Here is a 27,190-nt window from a genome sequence, read left to right on the forward strand (position 1 = left end):
TCCCTTCTCCCATTGGCTCCTTCTTTCTCCACCCCCAACTCTACCTCCTCTAGGAAATGAAGCACCTTCCGTCCTGGGAACCCCGTTCTGTTCCGGGACTGGTTTGAAGTACTGTCACTCAGGCCCAGGAAGTGCTTCCTGTGCCAGCGGAGGCGGGGAAAAGGAAGTCTCGCCTTCTGCCGCCGGCTCTGGGGTTTGGGCTGTCGGAACTCGGTGGCCGCGTTCGGTGACACCCCTGCCTGGCTCTCCTGGTCCTCTCGGGGCTGGCGGCGACTCGCCACAGCTGCAGCGGGCCCTGGGCGTGCGGCCCGGGTGAGTTGGGCCCAGAGACCTCCCCCACGAGCCAGGCCAACCCGACTGGTTTGGGGGCCTGCGCTTTCCCGTGGCGTCCACGGGTGCAACCTTGGCGTTTCTCTTTCAGCTGCAAAGAAGAACGCACTTATTTCTAGGTAGAGAGGCTATTTCTGATAGAGGAACACTGAGTCACTGTCTAGGACTGTGAGCTTATTCTCCTTTCCCAGTTGTAGCTACCAAAGCCGAATGCTGCGCCCCTGGGAACAGTGTCTTTTCTGAGGTTGTGTTGCTTCTCTTCCTCTACAGTGTAGATTATGCACCAATCGATCAGTCTTTGACCTTTTTTTAATTTGCAGTTGGACGCCTCTGAATCCTTGCTGACTAGCCGATGTCTTCTTGCTCCCTGATCCACCTGTTCATTAGTATCCACTTTGATTGGGTTAGCTTGTTTCTCTTCTGTGCTAGCTGTCACATTACTTCCGCTGCACTAACCAGGTGACCTGGTGCCGCGATCTTACTTCGTACTTCTGCGTGTCTCCTCCTTGTTAGTAGTTTGCTTGGTTTCTACGTTTATTTTCCAGGAAATCAGGAAACGATTCCTTTCCTGTGTGCCATTGAAATGTATTCAGTCAGCACTTGTTCGGCCCCATCCCTTTGCGACAGACCCACGGCATAAGCAGGACCATTTCAAGTGCCAAAGCTTGTAAGGTAGAATGTGGCAGGGATTGCCGATGCGTTTCTCATGGTGTTGTTGCAACAGATTTGCTGTAATTGAGAGCCACGCTGTCAGTCGTGGTAGACAGTAGCCGTGGGTGGCTCTTGAAATCGGCTAGTCTGAACTGAGATGCACTGTGAGTATAAAATACACACGAGGTTTTGAAGACAGTATACAGATAGGTTTTTAAAAGTTCGTTGATAACTTGTAGTGATGTTTGAAAAATATATTTTGGTTAGAGTATAACTAAAATTCCCATATCTTTCTCTTTCTCTTCCCCCCTTCCCTTCCCTCCCCTCCCATCTTTTCTTTTCTTTTTAGGGGAGGCGGGGTGTTGAGATCTCCATAGCCCTAGCTGGCCTGGAACTTTCCTGTAGACCAGGCTACTGTGGAATTTGAAGCAATCTTCCTACCTCGGCCTCTTGAGTGCTGGGTTTACAGTTTGCTTTCTGAGCTGGCTTCTCTTTTCTTTCTTTCTTTCTTTCTTTCTTTCTTTCTTTCTTCCTTCCTTCCTTCCTTCCTTCCTTCCTTCCTTCCTTCCTCTCTCTCTCTCTCTCTCTCTCTCTCTCTCTCTCTCTCTCTCTCTCTCTCTCTCTCTCCCTTCCCTTCCTCCTCTTCCTCCTTCTCCTTCTCCTCCTCCTCCTCCTCTTTGTTTTTTATTTTTTGAGACAGGGTTTCTCTGTGGCTTTGGAGACTGTCCTGGAACTAGCTCTTGTAGATCAGGCTGCTCACTCACAGAGATCCGCATGCCTCAGCCTTCCTAGTGCTGGTATTAAAGGTGTGTGCCACCACTGCCCGGTGAGCTGGCTTCTCTTATACCTTCTAATGTAACTGCCAGAAATTTTAACATTATTTATATGACTCATACTATAAATGTCTCAGGTAGGGCTGATTTAAAAACTTTGTGAATCCTTTCTACTTCCCCTGATATTCATATTCAAGGACTGCAGCTATTTCTCTTGAGCCTCTGGAATTATTAAGGGAAATGGGTCTTTTATACTCTTGTCTAGACTGGTATTAAGCAAATATCTTAGCTCCTAGGCTATTTCATTCTTTATCCTAAATTCTGTAGAAGCCGTGTATTTCTTTGTCCTCATAGCACAACCCTTCCCATAAGCCTTTTAAAGCAATTCTGCAAGCTCATGTTAGAGATATACGTCATTTCTGGCAAGCTCTCCAAATCACTTTTCAATACCCTTGTTGTTCCTTTAGCACTTATGCATATTAGTAATAGCAAATTAGTAAAGATAATTAACTTTTCAGTTAGAAATAGTCCACATTTTAGGGATCAAGTGTCAGTTTTACAGTTCAATTTTCCCAGGGATTACATTGTGTTTTGTATAATATAAAGTTGATTATCACTTCTTTAAAGAGGTATATAATAAATCCTTTGGAAGTAAGGAATCATTTTAAAAATACAGTGATAATTTTGTTTGGAATAAGAACTTTTTTGTATTTTCTCTCTCTCTTCCTTTTTGGTTTTTCAAGGTTTCTTTGTATAATAATCTCGACTGTCCTAGATATATAACCATTTTCTAAAGTCAGGCATGCCTGCATCTATTGCAGACTTAGCTAAAGGATACATGATAGATAATGATCTGTGGATGTTTCCATTTATTATTAGTAGTGTTTCTCTTAGAGATTTTCCCTTATCTATTACACCATCTTGTATTATGAAGATTGAGAAAACAGCTACTAGATAATGTACACAGTATTTGAATTATATTTAAGCATTGAGGAATTAGATATTTGCAATTCCTGAGAAATCAGATTTTTTTTGTATATATATGTAAGTCAATAACTTTTTTAAAAAAGTTTTGTTGATACAGGGCACATAGCTTGAATTTAAAAAAAAAATTAAAAGCCACTTTTTAGACAGAGTTACTATTTTACACCAGGCTGTCTTGAATGCTTTATTCTCCTTCTTCAGCCTCCTGAGATTGCAGCATGTGCCACCATGCCAGGCTAGACCTATTTTAATGTCATTACTTACCTGCTTTCTTAACCTGTTCATTCCACACTTTGGTATACAGTTTGAAAGATAACTGAAAATAGCAAATTTGTCTGAAAAGTTGCAGCCTTTTTTTTTTTTTTTTTGTGGGTGTGTGTGAAATTTAAAAGAAAAGAACTTCAATGCAATGAGTAATTTTAATAAATCTAATTTAGGAATTAAAATTTTTATTTTACTTTCTTCTATTTGCTTGACTGTGTATATGCAGAGCCTTTGGTCTTTTTGTAATGTTTATGTTAGATATTGATGTTGGTTTTTTAAATTAACTATGAATATCCTGACATTTGTGTTTCAGATTTTTGTGTGACATCTTAAACATGAGCCCCACACAGTGGGACTTCCCTGTGGAATTATGTTGTCGGCCTATGGCTTTTGTTACACTTACTGGCCTTGATGTAGTTTATAATGCCGTGCATCGAGCTGTCTGGGATGCTTTCTGTGCCAATCGGAGAGCTGATCGGGTACCAATTTCTTTCAAGGTGCTCCCTGGTGACCATGAATACCCAAAATGTAGATCCAAGGTAATGGCATTAGGAGCACATGCATTCATTTATAGTCCCTGTACTCTTCCCACTCTACTCCCAACCCTGTTCCTATCGTGTGCGTTGACCAAGGCAAAGGTTACTGTTGTGCCTAAGGAAAAAGGTGTTTGTATGTACTATGGAATATATGCATGTTTAATAACACTTATTTTTAACCTCAAGAGGACTAATTACAATAATTTCATACTATAAGCCTGCATTTTTTTCTTTTAAAATTTTTTATTTGTTTAGAGTGTGTGTGTCTGTGCCTGTGTGTATGTGAGTATATGTCTGATGACGACTTGTAGTGTCAGTTTTCTTATTCCAACATGTGGGTCCTGAGGATTGAACTCAGGTAGTCCTAGGCATTGCAGAAAGCATCCTTTTCATCTATCCCCTTTTCTTTTCATTAAAATAATACTCACATCTTCATAATTTTAACAAAGTCTCCTGAAAGACCACACATTACCCATCCATCATTTCTAATTTCATTATAGAATTCGTGACCTTTGCAGTTAGATTCAGTTCCACAAGTTTTTAAACCATTTTGATTTCATCCACAGGTAAGGTGAAATGCTGTCATGGCAGTATGTCTGTAAGCAGCTGTAGTGGACTTTTTATCATTGTAATATTTTACAAGAACCGAAATGGGAATGGGGAAAATAGAAGTAGTCCTGGAAAGGGGCTGAACACTTCTTACATGTAACTGAGATCCTTGGTACTATTAGGATGCCTCTGCTTTGGCTGTTCTTCCTCCCATGGGAAAGGTGGTGTGTGTGTGTGTGTGTGTGTGTGTACACGTGCGTGTACGCGCGAGCACAGTTGAATGTCCACTCTAACGCCTAGACACTTACAGCTATTACTAACTTCTGATGGACTGAATACCCTCACCTTAGAAACCAGTGGTGAACATAGTGAATGAGGCAAATGCATACAAGGTGCCTGGCACTCGGGAGGTGGTTTCTGCTACTCTTCTTAAGTAACTTCAGTTTTGTCACTGTTGGCAGAGAACCTCATATGAATGGTACATTCCCAAAGGCATCTTAAAGACTGGCTGGATGAATAAGCATCTGAATCTGGTGCCAGCGCTGGTGGTTGTGTTCTACGAACTGGACTGGGATGAGCCTCAGTGGAAAGAAAAGCAGTCTGAGTGTGCTACCAGGGTGGAGATCGTCAGGTACGACACCATTGGACCTCTGGGGTGCTTGCAAGTGTCTGTTGTTCACTGACTTATTTATTTGTGGTATCAGGGATTGAGCCCACGGCCTATGCGCGCCAGGAAAGCACTCAGCTCTTTACAAACACTTGAAAGTAACTGACTACTGTCTAAACTGCAATGGTTACTTTGGAGATTGTTAACCTCATTCTGTTTCTAAGAGGTTATATAAGTATTAACTATATGGTGCCAGGGATGTGAGGAAATTTAGAAGGCAAGTTGGCCTGGTATTCCAATTTTTTGTCTATACTATGATCTCTTTGGTAGATAACAATTTACCATCAGACCCTAGAAGATACTTTTTTCAAAGAACTTGTTAAAAAAGGACATATCTTATTATTTGTGTGTGTGTGTGTGTGTGTGTGTGTGTGTGTGTGTGTGTGTGTGTGTGTGTGTGGCTTGGTGAGATCAGAAGAAGGTATCACATCCCCTGGAGCTGGGGTTGCAGGCTGTTGTGAGCCACCCCACGGTGGTTGCTGGGAATTGAACGCTGGTCCTCTGGAAGAGCATCAAGAGCTCTTCATTGCTGAGACATCTCTCTAGCACTCACATAAGACACTTCCAAATTATTTATTATTGTGTGTGTGCATGATTTGTATTTTTGTTCATGTATGCCACGACACATGTGGGGGTCAGAGGACAGCCTTGAAGAGTTGGTTCCTTCAACTTTTACATGTGTTTTCAGGCTCCAACTCAGGTTGCCAGGCTTACATAGCTGACATAGACACTCTGACCATCTCACTGGTCCCCATAATTCTTTATCACCGTGTAGTTCTTTATTCTGTAGATATTTATTCTGGATGACTAATATATCACTAAAGAAGTATGTTAACTGTAATTTTTTATAGAAGTGTATGTTAAAATTTCACATCAAAATCATCTTTACTTTTATTTATTTTATTTGGGAGGCAAGTCATGCGTGGTCAGAGGACGAGTTGCGGGGAGAGAGGACAAGTTGGGGGAGTTGGGTCATTCCTCTTGCTATGTGGGGATGGGAATCAACTCAGATTATCTCATTGGCCCTTAAGTTTCACTTTTAAAGCAGATTTTAGTAAGATGATAATCTTGACGTATGTTTATACTTTGAAAATGGAAGACATTATGGCAAATATATTCATCTGTAGGAAAAGATTAACTCTGATCTTGATGTCTTTTAGTTGAAATTTATCTTCAGTTGGATTATGAAGCCTATGTTTTATGTGAAGCCTAACATAGTTACACTAAAACAAGGTAATTGCTTTATTATTTATAGTGTTATTTTTCCATTGCAGGCAAAGTTTGCAAGGGAGAAACACAAAGGTTGCAGTTGTCCTGATTCAAAAGAAAACGCCTCTACCTCCAGGTATCAGAAGGTTCATTAATTGCTTTATGCCCCAATTGCTAATACCAGGAGGTAGATTTTATATATATATATGTGTGTATGTGTGTGTGTTTTATATGTTCATTCTGGTGGTTGATAGTATGCTAACTTTTAAAAAGCACTAATAGGCCGGGTAGTGGTGGCGCACGCCTTTAAACCCAGCACTCAGGAGGTAGAGGCAGGTGGATCTCTGTGAGTTTGAGACCAGTCTGGTCTACAAGAGCTGGACAAAAAACAAACAAACAAAAAAGCACTAATAGAAGGCCAGGAAGATGACTCAGTAAGTAAAGGTACTTGCTGACCACCTGAGTTCAATCGATTTCCAGAACCCACTTGGTGGAAGGGGAGAATCAATTCCTGAAAGTTGTCCTCTGACCTCCACAGGTGTACTGTGGCTCAGGTGCAAACATACATACATATATACATACATACATACATATGTATACACACATACACACACAAAATAAGTATTTAAAGTATACACAAACTAAGCTTGTTATAAAAAAGACAAATGAAATTTGTAAATGCTAAGAATTACTATTTCATTACTGCATAACCCCTCATGTATGCATGCATCAATTGACAAAACAGTTAATTCAGTTGCTTAAAATGTGTTATTTACTTGTCTGATTCTATTTAAAATTTACTTTTACATAAAGAAATTTATGAGTTGTAATATTGTCCAGAGAGATGCTTCATTTAAATGATTCTTTCCTTTGCCTTCCCAGATTTTCATATTAGAATTATTTTTGTTGCCATTTTGAAGCATATAGCATTCTGAGGTTTTGGAAGCTTCCTTCATGAATGGTTGCCCCCCTTTTTATTTATGTTTTCAAATAGCCATGTAATGTGGTTTGGGGCATTATTTGTCATGTCTGTCCTGCCTAGGAGAAAATATGAAAGTAGTAACTTCTGGGAGCCATAAGCCTTCAGGGAGAGCAGGAATCCTACTGACATGGTACTGGGACTTGGAGCTCTATTCCTGATTACAAACTACAGAGAACTAATACCTGCCTGGTTTCTCTTTGTCTGGGGTTTGCCGACAGGAGAAGACATCATTGCTTCAGAGCGGGCTGCAGCTTTATGCAATGTGTGTGAACTCTCAGGCAAGTCTTTGTTTGTGCTGCCCCACACTGACCACCTTGTTGGCTACATTATAAGGTAAATCAAAGTTTCGTTCTTCCTTAGAGTGAAAAGGTCATAGCTTAGACACTTTTATTGACAAACAACAAAAAAATGTTCATAAGAACATCGTGGGCAGTGAAGTCCAGCTAGGCACATCACTAAATGAAAAGACTGAAAGGAGCTAGAGGCCAACCTGGTCTACATTAGCAAGTTCAGGCCTCCTGGGGCTGCATAGAGAGACCCTGTCTCAAAAACAAACAGCAAGGATCGAATTGCATTTATCTGATAGCCAGCACATCTCTAACTATCTAACCTGGTTTCCTTAAAAGCAGGTAAGGGTTTAATTCCATGTAACTAGGTTTTTGTTTTAAAATTACACTTATTTATTTATTTATTTATTTATGAGTCATCGGGGGAGAGGAGTATGCACATGTCACAGTGGTCAGAGGACAACTTACAGAAGTCAGTTCTGTCCTTCCATCGTCTGGGTCCCTGGGATTGAACTCAGGCTTGGCAGCAAGCACTTTTACCTGCTGAGCCATTATGCCAGCCCAACGTCTAAATAAGTTCTAAGGATTTAGCAGGCCAGTTTGTTCTCAGGTCTGTTGGACTTGATTAATATATATCTTATCTTAGCACAAAGCCTATTTGGAACCTGGAACTTTGATATAGACAGAAGTAATTTCTTTGAGAAGGTTATCATTTCATCTTTGAGAGGAACCGAGAAAGATATTTCTCACTATAGCCAGGTGTTTCAGAGTCAGCCCCTTATTGTTCTCGCTTGTGAAATTTTAAGGACAAGTTTAAATTAAACATTATTTGTTTCAAGATTAGAATCTAACTGTATTTTCACATTTTAACATTTTTAAAACTATAGTTTTGAAAATAAGAAATTGTAACCCAGAAAACCCAATTTCCAAGCACTCAGGAGGCAAGGACAGGGCACTTGCCAATTTGAAGCCAGTCTGGGCTAATCCAGTGAGTCTAAATCTTGTTATGGCTACATAGTAAGACTTTGTCTAGAAAGATGCAAATAAAATATTTGATTTAAAATATTGCCTTATCCTGTTTTCCTCACATGTGGTAAAAATCTTTTATTTTGTTTTGGTTTTTAGAGATAGAGTTTTTCTATGTAGGTAACCCTGGCTGTCCTGGAACTTTCTCTGTAGACCAGACTGGCCTTGAACTCACAAAGATCCACTAGCCTGTGCTGGATTAAAGGCATGCCCCACCACTGCCCAGTGGTAAAAATCTGAATGTAGGTTAAACTTATGTTTTACACTGAGGAGGAGAACCTTGCAGTCACCTGCGATTGCCTGTGAGTTCACTTTCTGTCATCCTCCGCACACTGACTCTGACAGGCACTTCTTTCTCTGGAAGAGTGTGAACTGCTCAGATCTCTTCAGTGGTGCTCAAATAACCTCAGAGCTGTCCACTGAGGCAGGACTTTAATAACAACAATGTTATTTCTATTCTGTTGGCCAATTGTTTCTAATCTCACCATAAGCTTTCTTATTCTTTTAAACTCTAAATATTAGAAGAATAAGAAATAGCAAAATACAATTCAATTTTAAATCTTTTTCAGATGTTTTATAAAATTATAGTAGGGATGCAAGTATTCTTAAAGATCACCTAATTTTTATAAAGTACTAGGTTTTTCATCTGTGTTGTAATGATTTTCAGAGGCATTGGGAGGTATTAATTAAAGGCTTTTTTCCTAGAAATCCACTGCTTCACTTTTCATCATGATCATCAAGTGAAATAGATAGTGTTGGTCACAATTTACTATCAGTTCTTAATAAATACCTTTCTTAAAAAGAGTTTGGCTTTGAATAACTGTGTTCATGTATATATACATATATATAGAGAGATATTTGTATATATGTTTTCTTAACAGGTTAGAAAATGCATTTTATGAACATGCCCAGACCTATTACTACACTGAGATCAGACGAGTGAAATCTCATAAAGAGTTTTTGAATAAAACAACACACCAGGTACATTTAAAGAACTAATAAGAAGCATTCATAAGATTATTCATTTCTGGTTTCTTCCTAGATGGTTCTTATTTCTACAGTACTGATACTTTAAATTGTTTGAGCAGGTCAAAAGGTTTTTGTAAGTTCTTAAAACTGAATTTGTTTTCAAATTAGATTCTTTTGCCCTTAAAGTTAGTTTCAGACTCTTTTATTCTTAGGGAGAGCTCTCGGGAGCCTTTTTAGCTGCATCCTTGTTGGAGTCGTTGTGAATTTAACTTCGAATAATTTCCTTCATACCTTAATGCATCAGAATAAATACCATTTTCACCTTAAAAATATGCATGTGACCATTCTTTAATCTTTCTTTTCAGCTTTTGTTTGTTAGGCATCAGTTCAAAATAGCTTTCTTCAGTGAGTTGAAACAAGATACCCAAAATGCTCTGAAGTAAGTGTCTGCTTTCAGATAAATCTTTATTACCTTAATGCTAATGATGCCATACTAATAGCCACTTGTGAATCTCAGTCACCTTATTTTAAGATAGTCATGTTATATTCGGCTATTTAATAAATAGTTTCTTTCCATCTTAATGTTGGAAATAAGTTGTCACAAACTTGCTGTTCTAATTTAACCAAATTTCATGACCTAAAGAAAACAATGTCACAATTGTCTTCATTTTTCTGTTTCTTATTTTTCTATTTGTATATTCAGTAAAATTCTTGAAACTAATTTTCAAAGTATAATAAACATTAAATATTTATTCAATTCAAATAAGGTTTTATCATTATTTGTTTATAACATTATTTTCCATTTAAAGACCCTGCTTGGAACCTTGAAGGTTAGCTGCAGATGTGTCGACATGCTCAAACATTTTATTCCTTTGTTTTTATCAACCGCAGTTTAATAAAGCATGATCTCTTTGTGTGTTAGCTCAGATTTTTGGATATACAATGGCAGTGTGGAAAGGTATTTAAAAAGGAATCACTTATTTATCTCATAGTTGAGGAGAAAATAGTAGATCAAATAGTAGCTGGCTTTAATGTAGTTTATTTTTATTGGTGGATGTGTGTCATCAGTTAAGACCTTCAGTTTAGGTCTTCTATAAAAACTAATGCTATAGAGGAAACCATTTGCTGGAGGGTAAGGATCCCTTTTTCCTATGGACAATCCACTTTTTTTTTACTGCTTCCCATCTTAGGGCTGGTTTCTTTCCTTGTTCTCCTATACTGGATCCACTAAAGGTATTTTCTTTTCTCCACAGCCTCTATTCAAGATAATACTATTTACTGAGCCTTTTCATGTGTACCTGTCCTTACAATGCTGTATGACTTTAGACCATCATTGCTAAAATTACTTTCCTTAGAGAAACTTACAGTGGCACTTAAAAAGCAAAAAAACGCCTTATCTAGACATGGTAACATATCCTTAGTTCTTGGGAAGCCAAAGCAGGAGGACCACAAGTTCAAGGCCAGCCTAGGCCGAATAACCAATTCCAGGCTAGCCTGGGCCATCTAGTGAGACTGTCTCAAAAGTACATACATACACAGATATACATGTGTATATTTATTAACATTGCTTTTATTTATTTATTTTTATTTTGAGACAAGATATCTCTATGTAGTCCTGGCTGTTGTGGAACCTACTATGTAGAGCAGGTTGGCCTTGAACTCACAGAGATTCTTCTGCCTTGCCTCCTGAGTGCTGAGATTAAAGGAATGTGCTACCATGCCTGTCAAACAGTGTTTATTTTTTAGTGTAATTTTAGATAACCATCCAGTTTACCCTTAGTTTTCAACTTGTTTCTACTTGTTATTGATTGGCTAGTTAATGACAGAAAGAACAGTGCACCTGGTATGGGTCTTTTTATTGTGAAGTCTTTGATTAGTGATCAATAGATAATTTCATAGAACACTGGAGGTTTATGTATATTTTATATATATATATATACACACACATAAATATATATGTATGTATATACACACATATATAATGCTGTTATTGAAATGTTGAATGGTAAGAAATGTATTTATAGTGTCTGTTATAATAATATAATTCTTAGGATTCTTAAACATTAATTTATATCAAAATAACCACCCTCTTCATGTTTACTCAGGAATTATAGAACTGCCTATAACCTTGTACATGAATTGAGAGCCCATGAAACTAATATTCTGGAAATTAAGACAATGGCAGGATTTATAAACTACAAGGTACAGTTCTACTTTGAAATGAATATTATATTTAAATACTACCCTTTTAAAATACAAAAATCAAAATCAGTTTCTTGATCTGAAAAGGTGGTATTTTATGAATTATGTTCCTCTTTTTGATGTCCTGTTACTCAAGAATGGCTTTGACTCTCAACAGCCCCATGGTAATAGCTGTGTTCTGAGTTTATGGATAACTAATTATTGACTCTCAGCAGCCTCATGATAATAGCTGCGTTCTGAGTTTATGGATAACTAATTATTGAGTCTTTTGGTATTTGCTTGAGAGTAAGAGAAAGGAGTAATGAGAAGAAAGCTGCCTGTTGTTGAAGCTTAAAAGATGCAGCATATTGGGATTTTGTAAACATTTCTTGACTTAATGACTCAGACATAGAAAAGATTCATCTATTCATTTTAGTGGGTTTATATTTGTTTTTTGAGAGGTCTCACTGTTGCATAAGCTGGTCTCAAACTCTAGGGCTCAAGCGATCCTTTTCCTTAGCCTGCTGAGTAACTGAGACTACAATGTACACCACTACTGCTGTCTCAGTTCACTTTAGAGAAAACATTCACTGTCGCTTGAGCATTTTAAGATTATATATTGTAGTAATCATCCTGTTTGTCCCATCTCTGTTCCACCCTTGTATCGTGACCCATTCCCTCTGCCCCTGCTTCCCGGCAGACAAGCAAGACTGTTATTATTTTCCCATAAATCCTTTAACAATGTCTGACACTGGTAGGTGATAAGTAGTAGGGAATATTTTTAGTGAACACAAATCTAAAAATGGATATTGCCCTACCTGCCAGTCTTTTTTCAGGAAAGTTCTTTGCCAATTATGGTAATATCTGTAACTCAAAACTATGGATATTTACTGTATTTTCTAATAAGAAAATATTGGAAATAAGCTAACAATAAGTGATTGTTTCTATAAATTTTAATGGGATGTTAATAACTATACATTATGAATATGGCAGCTCCATCAGTTAAGATGAAGTGGTAGCTATGTATCTTAGTTTGGTTTCATAACTAAAAGCAACTTGGGGAGGAAAGGGTTGATTTGGCTTAAATGTCTCAGGTCACAATCCATTGAGGAGCCTGAAGGCAGGAGCTGATGCAGAGGCCATGGAGGATGCTGCTTACTGGCTTGCTCTTCATGATGCTCACCTGCTTTCTTTCTTTTTGTTTTGTTTTGTTTTGTTTTGTTTGTTTTTTGTTGTTGTTTTTTTGAGACAGGGTTTCTCTGTGGCTTTGGAGACTGTCCTAGAGTTCAAGACCCAGGCTGGTCTTGAACTCACAGAGATCCACCTGCCTCTGCCTCCTGAGTGCTGGGATTAAAGGCATGCGCCACCAATGCCCAGCGTCTCACCTGCTTTCTTACAGCGCTCAGGACCCCCAGTCCAGGAGTGGCACCACCCACAGTGGGCTGGGTCCCCACTATACCAATCATTAGTCAAGAAAATGCCCTGCAGATTTGCCTAGTGGTGATCTTATGGTGGTATCTCTTTGTTTAAGATTTCCTCTTCACAGATATGTCTACATTTGTGTCGAGTTGATAAAACCAACTAGCATATTAAGGTATTAGATAAAGAAAGTAAGTTGTAACTCAGCATAATAAGCCTAATGCCACATAGTTCCTATTTTATAAATGTGAATGTACACACACTTGCCTGTCTGTAGACTGTACTGACCCTATGCTAAACACTGATTGCTTCTGAAAAGAAAAATTAAATGACTGAAGGACACAGATGGCTAATAAACTTTTTTGGGCTGGGGAGCTGGCTCAGTGGGTAAAGTGCTTGCTGCCAAAGCATGAGGACTTTAGTTTGGATCCCCAGGAACCCCATAAAAGTTTGGTGTGGGGCGGATCTGTAACTGTAACTCTGGCACTGGCTGGGGTGGGGTGGATGGGGCACAGACAGGCAGATCCTGGAGGCTCGCTGGCTGGCTACTATAGCTGCCATTGTGAACTTCAGGTTCAGTGAGAGACTGGATCTCCTAAGTAAAACAGAGCAATAGAGCAAGATACTGTAAAGTCATCTTCTAGCTTCCATATATGCACACCACACACACACATATACACATGCATGCACACCACACACACATAAACACATGCACACATGAAACACACACACACACATACTTCTTTGTGCCTAAAAAATAAAATTGAAAGTTGTTATAAGCAGATGGAAATAAATTTAGACTATTTCAGTTGAGTTTCTGTTTACCCTCAGTTTATGTAGATTGTACCATTTGGAAACAATGTACATCTAGTGTCCCAGAAAAAAAAAATATTGATATTTTCTGTAACCTTCATTGATGTGTAGACAATAAAACCTTGATTACACAGTAGAAATGTTTAATTTTCTGATGATTCTAATATTCAAAGTCAGTCTCTCTTTCATAAATTCCCATTATAAATATTACAGCTCATTGTTATCTTCTTCCTTTGTTATAATTTTTTAAAACTTCTATATTTTGAAAAGCTTTTCTAAGGCCTAGGACAAATTCAGTGTACTGAATTACTGTATTTCGTATCTCAAAAGTGTTCTAAAAAGGAGAATCACAGAGAAATAGAGAGCTGGGAATCGTGGTCTTTTCAAGTTACTCGTAAAGTTTACATATTTTTAATGTGTATCAATGTGTCTTTAGACTTCTCCCTTATTTGGGGATTGATTTTTACATTTTTTTCAGATTTGCAGGCTGTGTTTTCAGCACAATACCCCGTTGGATGCCATTGCTCAGTTCCGAAAACACATTGACTTGTGCAAGAAGAAAGTTGGGAGTGCAGAGCTGTCATTTGAGCATGCTGCATGGATGTCTAAACAGTATGTTTAAGTTGCATTTTCTTCACATTTTAAAAATGGAATGTCGAATTTGAAGAGATGGTATTAGCAAAGGCTTTGGTTCTATAAGGAATTAAGGGGGTCTTTTTCTTATTAAGTAGGGTTTTAATAATATATCCTAAGTGTGTATCCAGGAATAGCATATATTGATTGGTATGATTTCTTAATGGAAGTCAGGTAATTTATGGTAACATTTTTTTCTTTTTTACATTCAGCATGTGTCCATTGGGTTTCCACTTTGTGTTTGTATCCTGAAAATATAGGAAAGCACAAAACAAAATTCCTGCTTCATGGAAATTAGCCTCTGTCTTAGTCAGGGTTTCCATTGTTGTGGTAAAACACCATGACCAAAGCAGCTTGGAGAGGAAAGACTATCATCTGACACTTCCTGGGCACAGGCATTACTGAGGGGAGTCAGGGCAGAAAGGCAGGAACTGAAGCAGTGACCATGGAGGAACTCTGCTTACAGGCTTACTCCTCATGACTTGCTCGGTCTATTCATCATACATTCAGGACCACCCAGAAGCCCTTTGCCATCAATCATTTAGTCATTAATCAAGAAAATGCCTTACAGACTTGTCTACAGGCCATCTGATGGAAGCCTTTCCTCAACTGAGGCTTCTCTCCCAGATAATTCTAGTTTGTGTCAAATTAACAACAAGAAAAAAAGACCAACCAGGACAGTGTTTATATAAAACTTGCCAAAATAGTTACTACCAGAAACTTGAATATTATTGAAGAGTTGGGAAGATGTTAAGGATCTAATATATTAATGTAGTCATGGGCTTGAGTTGTCACAGATGACTTAAATAAAGAACTTGTTTGTAACATCACTACTGTATATTATTTACAATAAATTAGCTGTTGTTATTCAATAGTTTTATTAATATGGTGTGTTGAGCTTTATGCTTTCTTTTTATTCCTTGGTTTGTTATCTTTAAGATTCCAGGCCTTTGGAGATTTATTTGATGAAGCCATTAAGTTGGGGTTGACAGCCATTCAAACACAGAACCCTGGCTTCTACTATCAGCAGGCAGCTTATTATGCCCAGGAGCGGAAACAGCACGCCAGAGCCCTCTGTAATCATGATGTAAGTTGTGGCCTGCCTCACCTCGCACTCAGGACATGGGTTAACCTTTCCTTGAAAGAAGGTAGGGCTCATGGTATTGGGTTTTAGTTTGTCTCTGAATTTCTTTTGAACTGTTACAACTTTTCAATTTTAACCCAGATATTCTATTTTTAAACCTTTTTGAGCAGAGTATTATATTTAGGTTATATGTATTAAATTTTGAAGATTTGGCTTATTTTAATTCAAATACCTTATTTTAATAGGTGATTAAAACTAGGTTTTGTAAAGAACATGTGGTGGAATGGGGCATTAACAAATACGATTCAATAGAATATAAAGTGATTCTGCTAAAAAGTAAATTGTGGAACTTAAAACCTAAGCATAATCTCTTGACAGAAAATTTCATTTTTAGAAGTAGAAGGATAGATCCTAAGAGTCAATACCAATCTTTATTTATGAAGTTCTTGTAGGCTTATTGGTTACAATGTAAAATAGGAATTCTTTTTTTAAAGAGGTATTTACTTTTTATGTGTGTTTGTGTTTTGCCTGCATATATATCTCTGTGAGGGTGCCAGATCCCCTGGAACTAGTGTTACAGACAGTTATAAGTTTTGGGTGCTGGGAATTGAACTCAGGTTCTCTGGAATAGTAGCCAGTGCTCTTAACTGCTGAGTCTCTCCAACCCTGTAAAATAGAAATATTATAAAGACTTTGTTAAAATATATGATAGCAGGGAAACATGGGAAAACAAATATTGAAAATAATTTAATGTTAAAGTGGTATGTACAGAACATATTTAAATGAAAAGTAGTTTGAGAAATTATGCTACTTGCTTACAATTCGATGTTTGTGCTACAAAGGAGAATAATGTATATATTCTTAACAAGTGGCAGTAGATCTATTAGTAATTAGAATTTTATCTTTTTCCTTTTGGGTGTTTTATAATTTTTTAAATAATAAAGTTATATTACATTTTGGTTTTAGACACAAAAATAAGAAAAGATATTGTAAATATTTTATTTCTAGTACAAAAAATGCCCTTTCCTCCAATACCAGAACTAATACAGAAATAATAATGAAGAAAAAAGAAAAACGGCTCTTTTTTTCAGGACTCCATATGATGCTGCTAATTGTGAAATCAGTATCAGAACCAGTGATTTCAGTTTTTATGAGTTTTGTTGTGTTTTGTTTTTTGTCTCTTTGCTTTTTTTTTTTTTTTTTTTTTTTTTTTTTTGTTCAAGACAGGTTTCCCTATGTAGCTCTGGCTGTCCTTGAACTTGCTCTGCAGGCTGGCCTTGAATTCACAGAGATCCATTTGCTTCTGCTTCCCAAGAACTGGGATAAAAGGTGTGCACCACCATAGCCACCTCAGGTTTATAGGATTCCTAAATGTTAGTAAAGCATGTTAAAATAAAATGGTGGCATCTAAAACAAGTGTTTGACGTTTATTTATTTATTTTTGTTTTTTGAAACAGGGTTTCTCTGTGGCTTTGGAGGCTGTCCTGTAACTAGCTATTGTAGACCAGAACTCACAGAGATCTGCCTGCCTCTGCCTCCCGAGTGCTGGGTTTAAAAGCATGTGCCATCACTGCCCAGCTGTGTTTGATGTATATATACTCATGGATATTTCTTTATTCAATCAAAGATTGGCCAAGAGTTGATTTGGGGTGGATTTCATAAACTCTTCTTTAGATCTGCTCTTTTGATTTCAGGCTTCTGTGATGTATCCCAGTCCTGATCCCTTAGAAACACAAACAGGTGTTCTTGACTTCTATGGACAGAGGCCCTGGAGACAAGGAGTCCTAAGTAAATGATTTTCCTTCCTTTTCTTCTCACCCTTAAGAAGACAGGGATAGCTCTCATTCTGTCTAATGACTAATGGAGCCAGGGAAAATTATATTGGAATATATATGCTTTTTAAACTTTTTAAAAAACTTTGTTTGCTTGTTTGTTTGTTTTAAGATTTGTATTTTTAGTTTTTAGAATGGTTTCTTTCATTATACATTAGAGTAACTTATAGTCAAAGATACTGATGTCATTAAAACATTTGAGTATTAAGCATTTTAACTTTGGTGATTTATTTAATGTTTTAAAATGGCATTGCCATATATTGCCTTTAAAAGAGTTTATGTTTGTCTTTTTGCATTCAGTGCACATTTGATTTGAGCAGCCTTTGTGGCACTTGAACATTAAGTGCTGTTGAATCACGTGCTTTTGTCATGCATCGAGTGTGACAGGGTAGCAGCACTGGGCAGCTAGGAAGAGAACGCTGGGGCTAGGAACGTTCTCTACAGGACAAAGACTCAGAGAACTCTCAGTGTCTTTAGGATTCCAGAATGTTCACAAATCTTAAATGCCCTCTGTATTCAAGTGAAGGCTTCAGGGAGTTCGTGTGAAGAGTACTGTTAAATGAACTAAGATGGGTTGCTTCTTGTCGTACATAGGCTTTGATCTCTCTGACCCTGAGAAAGAGAAAGCAGGGGTTCTTGCCATCCAGCTGCTGGAAAGGAGTGTCGTCCACTCTGTGAGTGCTCCCCCCAGCCCAATAGAGACTATTTGGGCACCATTCAAGTAAATAGGAGCTGGTTTCTATTCTAATGCTCCACACCTTTTCTTTCCTAACAGGAGATCATAATCAGTCTTCTGAGCAATGCTGTCGCACAGTTCAAGAAGTACAAGTGTCCCCGGATGAAAAGCCATCTCAGTATGTGCCCCACCACACCATGTTCTGTTGCTGGTTGGAGTAATGTACAGTCACTTAAGCCTTCTTTTCCTTTGCAGTGGTTCAGATGGGAGAGGAGTATTATTATGCAAAGGATTATACGAAAGCTTTGAAGTGAGTCAAACTTGCTGTTATTTTCACAAGTGCTCTGATTGCTTCACACTGTGATTAGAATAGACATCTATATTGAAGAATTTGTTATTGCCGTGTCCATTTTATTAAATTCCAATTATGTGATATCTCCTTGTGTCCTCTGCTGGCATAATCGTTCCTTAAGATTCTAGGTATCCTCAGATTTAGCCAGATGTGAACAGTAGCTGTTAAAGCATCCCAGACTTTTTATATGTACAAATTGAGAAAGCACATGGTGTTCTTCCGGCCTTCCACCTTCTCCCTCTCTTAGGCTGCTGGATTATGTCATGTGCGACTACCGGAGTGAAGGGTGGTGGACTCTGCTCACATCTATATTGACAACAGCTTTGAAGTGTTCCTACCTCATGGCCCAGTTGAAGGATTACATTACTTATTCTCTAGAACTCCTTGGAAGAGGTAACTTGATGGTTTTTATGTAAAAGTCCATCCCGAGAAATTGTTTATATCATTCATATTTTTAAAATTGGAATAATTGTTCATCGTCACATATTTAGAAGTACTTTTGTGCTGGGCATGGTGGTGCACACCTTTATTCCCAGGAGGCAGAAGCAGCTGGATTTCTGAGTTCAAGGCTAGTCTGGTCTATGGAGTGAGTTTGAAATCAGCCAGGATTATATAGCGCCTCTGTCTCAAAAACAAAACAAAACAAAAAAGTATTTTTATTATATAAAATTCACTATGCTTAGTCATCTTAAAAGTATGTCCTCAACAGTATCTTAAGGTTCTGGGATGGTACGTTGGTGGTAAAGTGCTAGCCTGATCTCAACCCCAGCACCCTTGTGTGTGCCAGGCATGGTGGCCTGTGTGTCTAAGCCCAACGCTGGGGCTGTGGACACAGGAAGATCCCTCAGGCTCTCTGACTAGTCAGTCAATCGTAAGTGGTGACCTCCATGCCAATGAGTTACCCTGTGCTAAAGGAGGTACACTATGAAGAGCATATTTTATCAGGGCTAGAGAGCTGGCCCCGTTCCCAGCACCCTTGGGCAGTTTGTAGTTGCCTGTAGCCCCACAAGTAGAGTGATAGACTGACCTGCCTGTGTTACAGTTCTATTTTCTTTTCCTATCTCAGCTTCAACTTTGAAAGATGACCAGAAATCTCGGATAGAAAAGAACCTCATGAACGTTTTAATGGTGGGTTGTTCATTCTTTGTAGAAAGTGTACTGTATATAAAAGTGCACATGGATATGCATCTGTATGTATTTTTTTCTCAGCTAGTTGAGCAGATTTGGAACTCTCATTGCAGAATGAAAGCCCTGACCCTGAGCCTGATTGTGATGTCTTAGCTGTGAAGACTGCTCAGAAGCTGTGGGCTGACCGGGTCTCTCTGGCTGGAAGCAATGTTTTCACAATAGGCGTTCAGGACTTCGTGCCATTTGGTGTGTAGCCAATACCCACAATGTTCAGAGAAACCCTTTGTCTGAAGTGAATAGATGCAGAATAGTAAATATGAGAGGTAGTCAGAGTACAGCCATCTTGTGGATAATCATGAATTCTTATTTTTCTCCTCAGGTCATAACAATAAGCTATCTAATACATTGTTTTAAATTCAACAAGTATTTATTGAACAAATATGTGAATGGTGAAAGCCTTGTCTCATTTATTATTTTAAAACACCACAAGAAAATAATTTTCAGTTTTGTCCTATTTTGTTTTTTAAAATATATATTTTATGTCTAACAATATAGTTTACATCAGTGGTTCTCAACCTTCCTAATGGTGCAGCTCTGATACAGTTCCTCAGGTTGAGGTGACCCCAACCATAAAATTATTTTTGTTGCTACTTCATAACTGTAATTTTGCTTTTATGAATCATAAGGTAAATATCTGATAGGTGAACCCAAAGTGGTGGTGACCCACAGGTTGAGAACCACTTGTTTAGATATTAAATACACTATAATAGAATGATTTCATGTTGTATACATTTGTTATGGTGATGCACTTAGAATAAATGAATTGAAATTTTTTTTTTTACTGGGAGGAGGGGTTTTACAGTCTGAAATTTTCCACTGCTCAAATACTTTTATTTATTTATTAAAATATACTTTGCTTATTTGTAATTCAAGTATTATATGAAATATTCTTGGAAAAGTTTTATGGTTTATTGGGCTGGAGAAATGGCTCAGCCGTTAAAGGTTATGCTCACAACCAAAAGTATATTTTATTGTCTAGGCAGGTGTTTTGAAATAAGCTAATTCAAAGTGGTTCCTTTTAAGTTTTGGCATCAACATTTAAAATTAATTTAAAATTAAAAAGTTGGGCAGTGGTGGCATATACCTTTAGCACTCAGGAAGCAGGGGCAGATGGATCTTTTGAGTTTGAGGCCAGCCAGGTCTATATACAGAGTGAGTTCCAGAACAGCCAAGGCTACACAGAGAAACCCTATCTTAAAACAAACAAACAAAAAAGTGTTGCTTTTTAAATGTTTGTTTAACCTTTGTTTATTAATCAGAGAGAGTTGTGTTTGTGTTTGCTGAACAGCTGCCATCTGTGATGACACTGTAAGCAAAAAGGCAGTAAGAGGGCAGATGAGGGGCTAGAGAGAGATGGCTCAGTGGTTAAAAGTACTGACTGCTCTTCCAGAGGATCCAGGTTCAATTTCCAGCACCCACATGGCGGCTCATAACTGTAATTCCAGTTCCACGGGATCCAACACTCATGGCAAAACACCAATGCACATAAAATAAAATAAATTAATTTAAAAAATGCAGATGAGCTGTTTCTGTAAAGATAACTCCTCGGCCAATGTATGTCTGGCACTGTTTGACTCCTCCCTTCTTATTTGATTTCTAGTGCAATGCAAAGCCAAGTTTCATGCTCCGAGCTTTCATGTGGATGTTCCCGTTCAGTTTGATGTTTATCTGAAGGCTGACTGCCCACACCCCATCAGATTTTCTAAGCTCTGTGTCAGCTTTAACAATCAGGTAGTGTATCACTTACTGTGCTTTCACTGTGTGTGTATGTATATGTCATCGTAGCTCTCAGGAAACTGTAACATGAGTTTTGTCAATTTTAGATCTTACTGATTTTATAGTTATCAAGTGCCTTCTGGCCAGACTTATTTAAAAATAAGTGTGCTTGTATTTCCAAATGTCTCGCAATTCAAATATACTTTTCCTATTCTTAATTTTTATTTTTATTTCAGGATTAAGAAATCCAAGAATACCATCCTTAATTTTTTATTATGTGTAACTTGAATTTCAAATAAGATATATTCAGTGTGAATATATCACCTGGTATTCAGTGTCAGCAAAAGCTTGCATGTTTGGTGCTCGCAAATGATAACTCTGTTTACCTCTCTTTAAGGCTTACAACCAGTTCTGTGTATTAGAAGAAGCATCCAAAGCAAGTGAAGTCTTAGAAAATCTGACTCAAGGAAAGATGTGCTTAGTTCCTGGCAAAACAAGAAAATTGTTATTTAAATTTGTTGCAAAAACTGAAGATGTGGGAAAGAAAATTGAGGTTAGTCATGAAATTTGCTTAAATGTAATGTCACTGACAAAAGCAGTATGTTTATGTTAAAATTTTAAATAATATAGTAGTTTGGTAGCTTTCCTTCCATATACTCTTCATCAACGTATTTGCACTTCAAAATGATTTAATTAAAGAATTGGGCCCCATGGATATAGTTCATCAGTAGAACGAATGCTTCCTAGTATGCACAAGGTCCTGGATCCAATCCCTAAGACAACAAGAATATACTGCACATAATATTCTAATCCTAGCTTTTTTCACTCAGGGGTACAATTAGACATTGTTTGCTTTTAGCAACGAGCCTAATCTTTCTCTCTCTCTCTCTCTTTCTCTTTTTTGATGGGGGGGTTTGAGACAGGGTTTTTCTGTGTAACAACCCTGTCCTGGAACTCACTCTTTAGACCAGGCTGGCCTTGAATTCACAGAGATCTACCTGACTCTGTCTCCTGAATGTTGGGATTATAGGTGTGCACCACCACCCAACCCAATCTTCATTTTTTTAATGAGTAAATTGTCAGTCAAGAAGTTTTCAACAATTTAAGTATATAATATAGCAAATTTATATAATAGACCTAATTTAGAATTTATCTTTTTAATGTTCAAACACTGCTGTTTGCATGTATTTAAAGAAAATGAAGATAAACATTTTAACAGGTTGATATAAAATAGGCAGTTATATGGTAAAAATGGTATCTTATGTTGTATGTACTCTGGAGCCAACTGTGTTCTAGCTCTGTGTTCAGCTTTCGAGGTCCTGGCCATGCTAACCTCTTTGTCTCAGTGCATTTATCTGTGAGATGTCGATGGTGATAATAGTACCTGGGACTATGGGGTTCCATCGGTCCATGTCGGTACAGACAGTGTTGGCCGCACAGTAAGCGCTCCACTTGTTTTCTATGGCTTGTAAGAGAGTGGTTAACTGTGATAGATCCAGGGACCATTGTTAAGTGCATGTACAAAAGGTTACTACTAACATTTGCATAGCAATCTCTGTGAAGTAATTGAATTTTTTATTGACTAATATCCAACACTTTCAGTTTCTTCCATTTAAAAGTCTTTTGTAATTTGACCAAATCCCTAAATGTTTGCTACTCCAGTTGGCAGGGTGAACCTAGGAGAGCGGGGCCTAAAAATGAGGCAGACTGAAATCTCATTCAGTAGCCAACTGTATTCAGAGCATCAGGTGGGTTATATACCCTGAGTGTTGAGTAAAGTTGCCATGAGTTCAAGCTGTATGTAATGGCAAGGACAAGCTGCATGTGGCAAAAACATGTTTTTCCATAGAGGCAAATAAGTAAATAACAATAGTTGTGATGAATAGTCTAAAGGAAACTCACTCCTATCTGCTATACCTGGGAGGGGTATAAAAGCATAATCCAAGAACAATCCGTGTCTTTGAAGAAATGAGGTCACAAGACTCTTGTCTAGTTTTGAGTTTTCTCACAAGCACTCAAAATTCCCCTAGCACAACTCCATCCTTAGACCATGTTCTGACACCTAGAACTGTATTTAATTTTTTACTTGGTATCTGAGGAAACCTCTTATTATAATTAATATTTCTATGTTGAGTCCTTTTGTTAATGGATTTATTTGAAAGTAATATTCAGCTAATGGGACATTTCATTACTAATAAGTACTTTTAGCAGAAATGTTTGTGGGATTAGACACTAGGTTATAAATTTATCAGTGGTACTTCCATATTTCCATCAGTGTCCACCAATGATCATCTGCTCTGTTAGGTGCTGTGCCAGGTGCTGACATCATATCTATACATCTACATATCATATCTACACATATTTATATATCATACCTATACATATCTATACATTACTTGGAAGTTCAGGGTATGATCAGTGCCTGGCCAGGGTGAGAGTCTTCTTTTTCATCCTGCATGTGATTAGATGAACATTATGTGTGATAGTTCTCACTGTGATGTTGTTGACAGGGATGATGATAAGCAGATATGTGATGGCATTTCTGGCTCACCTTCCTTTTACAGATTACCTCTGTGGATCTGGTTCTGGGTAGTGAGTCAGGCAGGTGTGTGGTTTTGAGCTGGCAGGGAGGAGGAGGAGATGCAGCATCCTCCCAGGAAGCCCTGCAGGCTGCGAGGTCTTTCAAAAGGCGGCCAAAACTTCCCAACAATGAGGTTCACTGGGACAGCATCATAATCCAGGCAAGCACAATGTAAGTCTGCTTTGACACATCTGAGATCATCTTATTTCCTTTAAATGTTGTGCTCCATTATGTAATTTCTTTAATTTGGTTACTGAGCTGTTTCTTTCCAAAGGATCATTTCAAGAGTCCCAAATATTTCTGTACATCTGCGACATGAGCCTCCTGCCCTGATGAATGAGATGTATTGTTTGGTTGTAACTGTCCAATCCCACGAAAAGTCCCAAATTAGGGACGTAAAGCTCACTGCTGGCTTAAAGCCAGGTAAGCATTCATTTTGTAAATTTGATCAGCATCAGTGTATTACGTTGGTTCACTGTTTCTTTGCTTTGCTGAAATTTACCATTTGATATTAGAATACATTAATAAATATGTTGTTATGCATGGTTTTAATATGGATTTCTCTATTTATGTCTTTTTGATAATTACTTATTACTTGCTATTTGTATTTTACTATGGAAATTGTGCTATATGAAAAGCAAATTTGAATAATTTCTTAAAATTTTTGGTTGCATTAATTTTTACTAATTTGGGGGTGGGTTGCATGTGGGTTGCATGTACCGTAGCATACATGTGTATGTCAGAGGATAACGTATGGGAGTTGATTCTCTCCTTCAGTCATGTGTATTTGGGGGATTAAACTCAGGTCATTGGGATTGGCAGCAAGTGCTTTTACCTGCCGACCCATTGAGCAGTTTTCTTATGCAAGTTAAAAATGGATAATAAAGCACCGGAGACAGCTTACAACGTCAGCAACACATTTGACCTTCAAACAAACACAATGAGGTGGTTGTACAAGATGTTGTGGAAAAGAAACAAGCGACTTGGAAGATCAGGAGCTCAGTGAACAGCCCTCAGAAGTTGACCATTTGAGAGCAGTCATCAAGGCTGATGCTTTCAGATCTATATGAGAAGTTGCCAGAGAACTCACCATGGACTCTTGCGTGGTAGTCAGCATTTGAGGCACATGGAAAAGGTGGAAAAGTGCCATAAGTAGATGCCTCCATGAGCTGACCGAAAAGAAAAGAAATCAGCACTTTCAACTGTCACTCTCTTATTTTGTACAATAGCAAACCATTTTTCTGTCTGCATGGTAAGTGGGAGCAAATGGATTGTATAACAACTGGCAATGACCTGCCCAGTAGCTGGCCCAAAAGGCAGCTCCAAAGCACTTTGCAAAGACAGACTTGCACCAAAAAGCTCACCTAACAGCACCAAAAAATGTGGGGCTGTCTTCTGTCCTGCTGCTGGTTTGACATAGTGCAGCTTTCTGTGTCCCAGTGAAGCCATTAATCTGAGCATTACATGCAGCAATCAGTGCATTGAGAATCGCAGTGCTTGCAGCCGGCATTGGACAATGGAACCACCCCTTTCTCTATCTTACTGCTGGTGTTTCTGACATTGAATGGGTTGGGCTATGAAATGCTGCCTTATCCACCATGTTTACCAGGCCTCTCACACACTGATACTTCTTTAAGCAGCTCCACAGCTTTTTACCAGGAAAACACTTCTACAATCGGCAGGGTGAAAACGATTGCCAGGAATTTGTCCAATCCCAAAGCATAGATTTTTACACTGTAAGAATAAAAGTTCTTTCTCATTGGCAAGCTTATATCGATTATAATAGCTCCAACTTTTATTCATAAAGATGTTTGAACCCAGTTACAGTGAATTAAAATGCTCAGTCTGAAACCACAATTCCCTTTGCACCACCAACATAATAGCAAGGTAAACGCCATCACGTCAATGATAGGATATTTGTTTAAAAGGCTGTACAATATAGTGCTTTCACGTAGTATTGACTGTTGTGATAATGTCCTAAAACACCACTGTATTAACCTCCACAGGGCAGGATGCCAACCTAACTCAGAAAACTCATGTGACTCTTCATGGAGCCGAGCTGTGTGATGAGTCCTACCCAGCCTTACTCACCGACATTCCTGTGGGAGACTTGCATCCAGGAGAGCAGGTGAGTAGGTCAGCAGGGGCTGGAGATGCAGTTCTAAAATAGCATAGCATAGCACTAGAAAAGTGACTGCTATTGAACAGCTCTCATGCATTTTGCATATATAAGTATGTAAAATGTCAAGTCAGTTTTTACGCACGGTTTTAGAACAAGTAACCCTGCAATGAGCTGCCTGTTGTTGGTGAAATCACTGGTGTCTGTAACTGCAGTAACTTCTCAATCAACTTCTGTTTCTTGGGAAGCTGACAGAATGAAAAAGGTGGAGGATTATATCACTGAGGGCTGGGTTCTCAGGGTTCTTGGTGGCTGGTGGCAGAGTTTTCATTAGTCACATCAGTTACACTGTAACAACCTGTATAAAGTAACTAGAAATCTCTAAATGGGAACATTGACTTAGATGATTGGAGGAAGTCTCTGAAATATTAAATTACAATGCTTACTGTGTTACAGCTAGAAAAAACAGTGTATGTTCGATGTGGAACAGTGGGCTCCAGAATGTTCCTTGTGTATGTTTCTTACCTGATCAATACAACTGTTGAAGGAAAAGAGATTGTTTGCAAGTGTCACAAGGTATTTTTTTTTCATGACTACTTTTCATGTATGAAACACTTGTATTTTGTGTTATTTTAATATCTTTTTGATCTTGGCAGTAACATGTCATCTTATTGGTTGGTCTTTCAGCCCAGCAGAAGCAAAGGCCCAGGAATCAGGGGTTATAGTGTGGGCTTTTTAGAGGTTGTGGGCCATGGGCTATTTGTAAGTTATCGGAAGAAAAAAGATTGGTGAAAGGCTAACAGGGCTTCCTAGTTGAGAAGAAGCCCAGTAATACTCTCAGAGATTTCACATAGCCTGGTGTGATTCAGAGCCTCTTAGACAGGACTTAGGAGATGCTAGGAGCTGCCAATCCCCATGCTTTATGTGAACCATCGTTTTGTTTTGTTTTGCTTTGTTTTGTTTTTTGAGACATGCTTTCTCTGTGTAGCCCTGGCTGTCCTGGAACTTGCTATGTAGAGAGATCTGCCTGCCTTTACCTGCCAAGTGCTGGTAGTAAAGGCGTGTACCACCATGCCCAGCTTGTACTATCTTATTTAATTCTCATCATCTCTGAGCATTATGAAACTGAGACTTTCCTAAAATGTGTGACTTTCCCAAAGTCACATGATAAATATGTCTGACATTACAGCCTGAGCTTCTAACCAACACAACCTTCTTCCATTTACATTTGTTTATTTTGCACATGAGTGTACACACACATATGTGCACGACACAGTGCATATGTGAAATCTGGGAAACAATTTTGGGAATTGGCTCTATTCTTCTACTGTGTGGGTTCCAGGAACTGATTTCAGGTTATCAGACTTGG

At 38.3% G+C, this 27,190-nt stretch overlaps 1 protein-coding gene across 5 annotated transcripts in view; it reads left to right on the forward strand.

Moving 5' to 3' along the window:
* The first annotated feature begins 154 nt into the window (after positions 1-154).
* Positions 155-27,190, forward strand: part of Trappc11 (trafficking protein particle complex 11) — a 41,249-nt gene continuing 14,213 nt past the window's right edge. For 2 of the 5 annotated variants that reach the window (XM_027391071.2, XM_027391072.2), the window contains exons 1-23: positions 155-312; positions 3,316-3,541; positions 4,549-4,718; positions 6,029-6,099; positions 7,164-7,278; positions 9,140-9,239; positions 9,593-9,666; positions 11,333-11,429; positions 14,119-14,252; positions 15,213-15,360; positions 17,052-17,145; positions 17,784-17,863; positions 17,965-18,043; positions 18,121-18,175; positions 18,465-18,610; positions 19,284-19,345; positions 19,459-19,591; positions 21,006-21,136; positions 21,519-21,674; positions 23,686-23,873; positions 23,977-24,125; positions 25,709-25,830; positions 26,278-26,397. In XM_027391071.2, the coding sequence (XP_027246872.1) occupies positions 3,338-3,541; positions 4,549-4,718; positions 6,029-6,099; positions 7,164-7,278; positions 9,140-9,239; positions 9,593-9,666; positions 11,333-11,429; positions 14,119-14,252; positions 15,213-15,360; positions 17,052-17,145; positions 17,784-17,863; positions 17,965-18,043; positions 18,121-18,175; positions 18,465-18,610; positions 19,284-19,345; positions 19,459-19,591; positions 21,006-21,136; positions 21,519-21,674; positions 23,686-23,873; positions 23,977-24,125; positions 25,709-25,830; positions 26,278-26,397 (2,628 nt within the window). In that variant the 5' untranslated portion in view covers positions 155-312; positions 3,316-3,337. The other 3 variants (XM_027391069.2, XM_035452177.1, XM_027391070.2) reach the window with 3 other exon arrangements.

The sequence above is a fragment of the Cricetulus griseus genome (genome assembly GCF_003668045.3).
Source record: "Cricetulus griseus strain 17A/GY chromosome 1 unlocalized genomic scaffold, alternate assembly CriGri-PICRH-1.0 chr1_1, whole genome shotgun sequence".
Taxonomy (NCBI): Eukaryota; Metazoa; Chordata; class Mammalia; order Rodentia; family Cricetidae; genus Cricetulus; species Cricetulus griseus.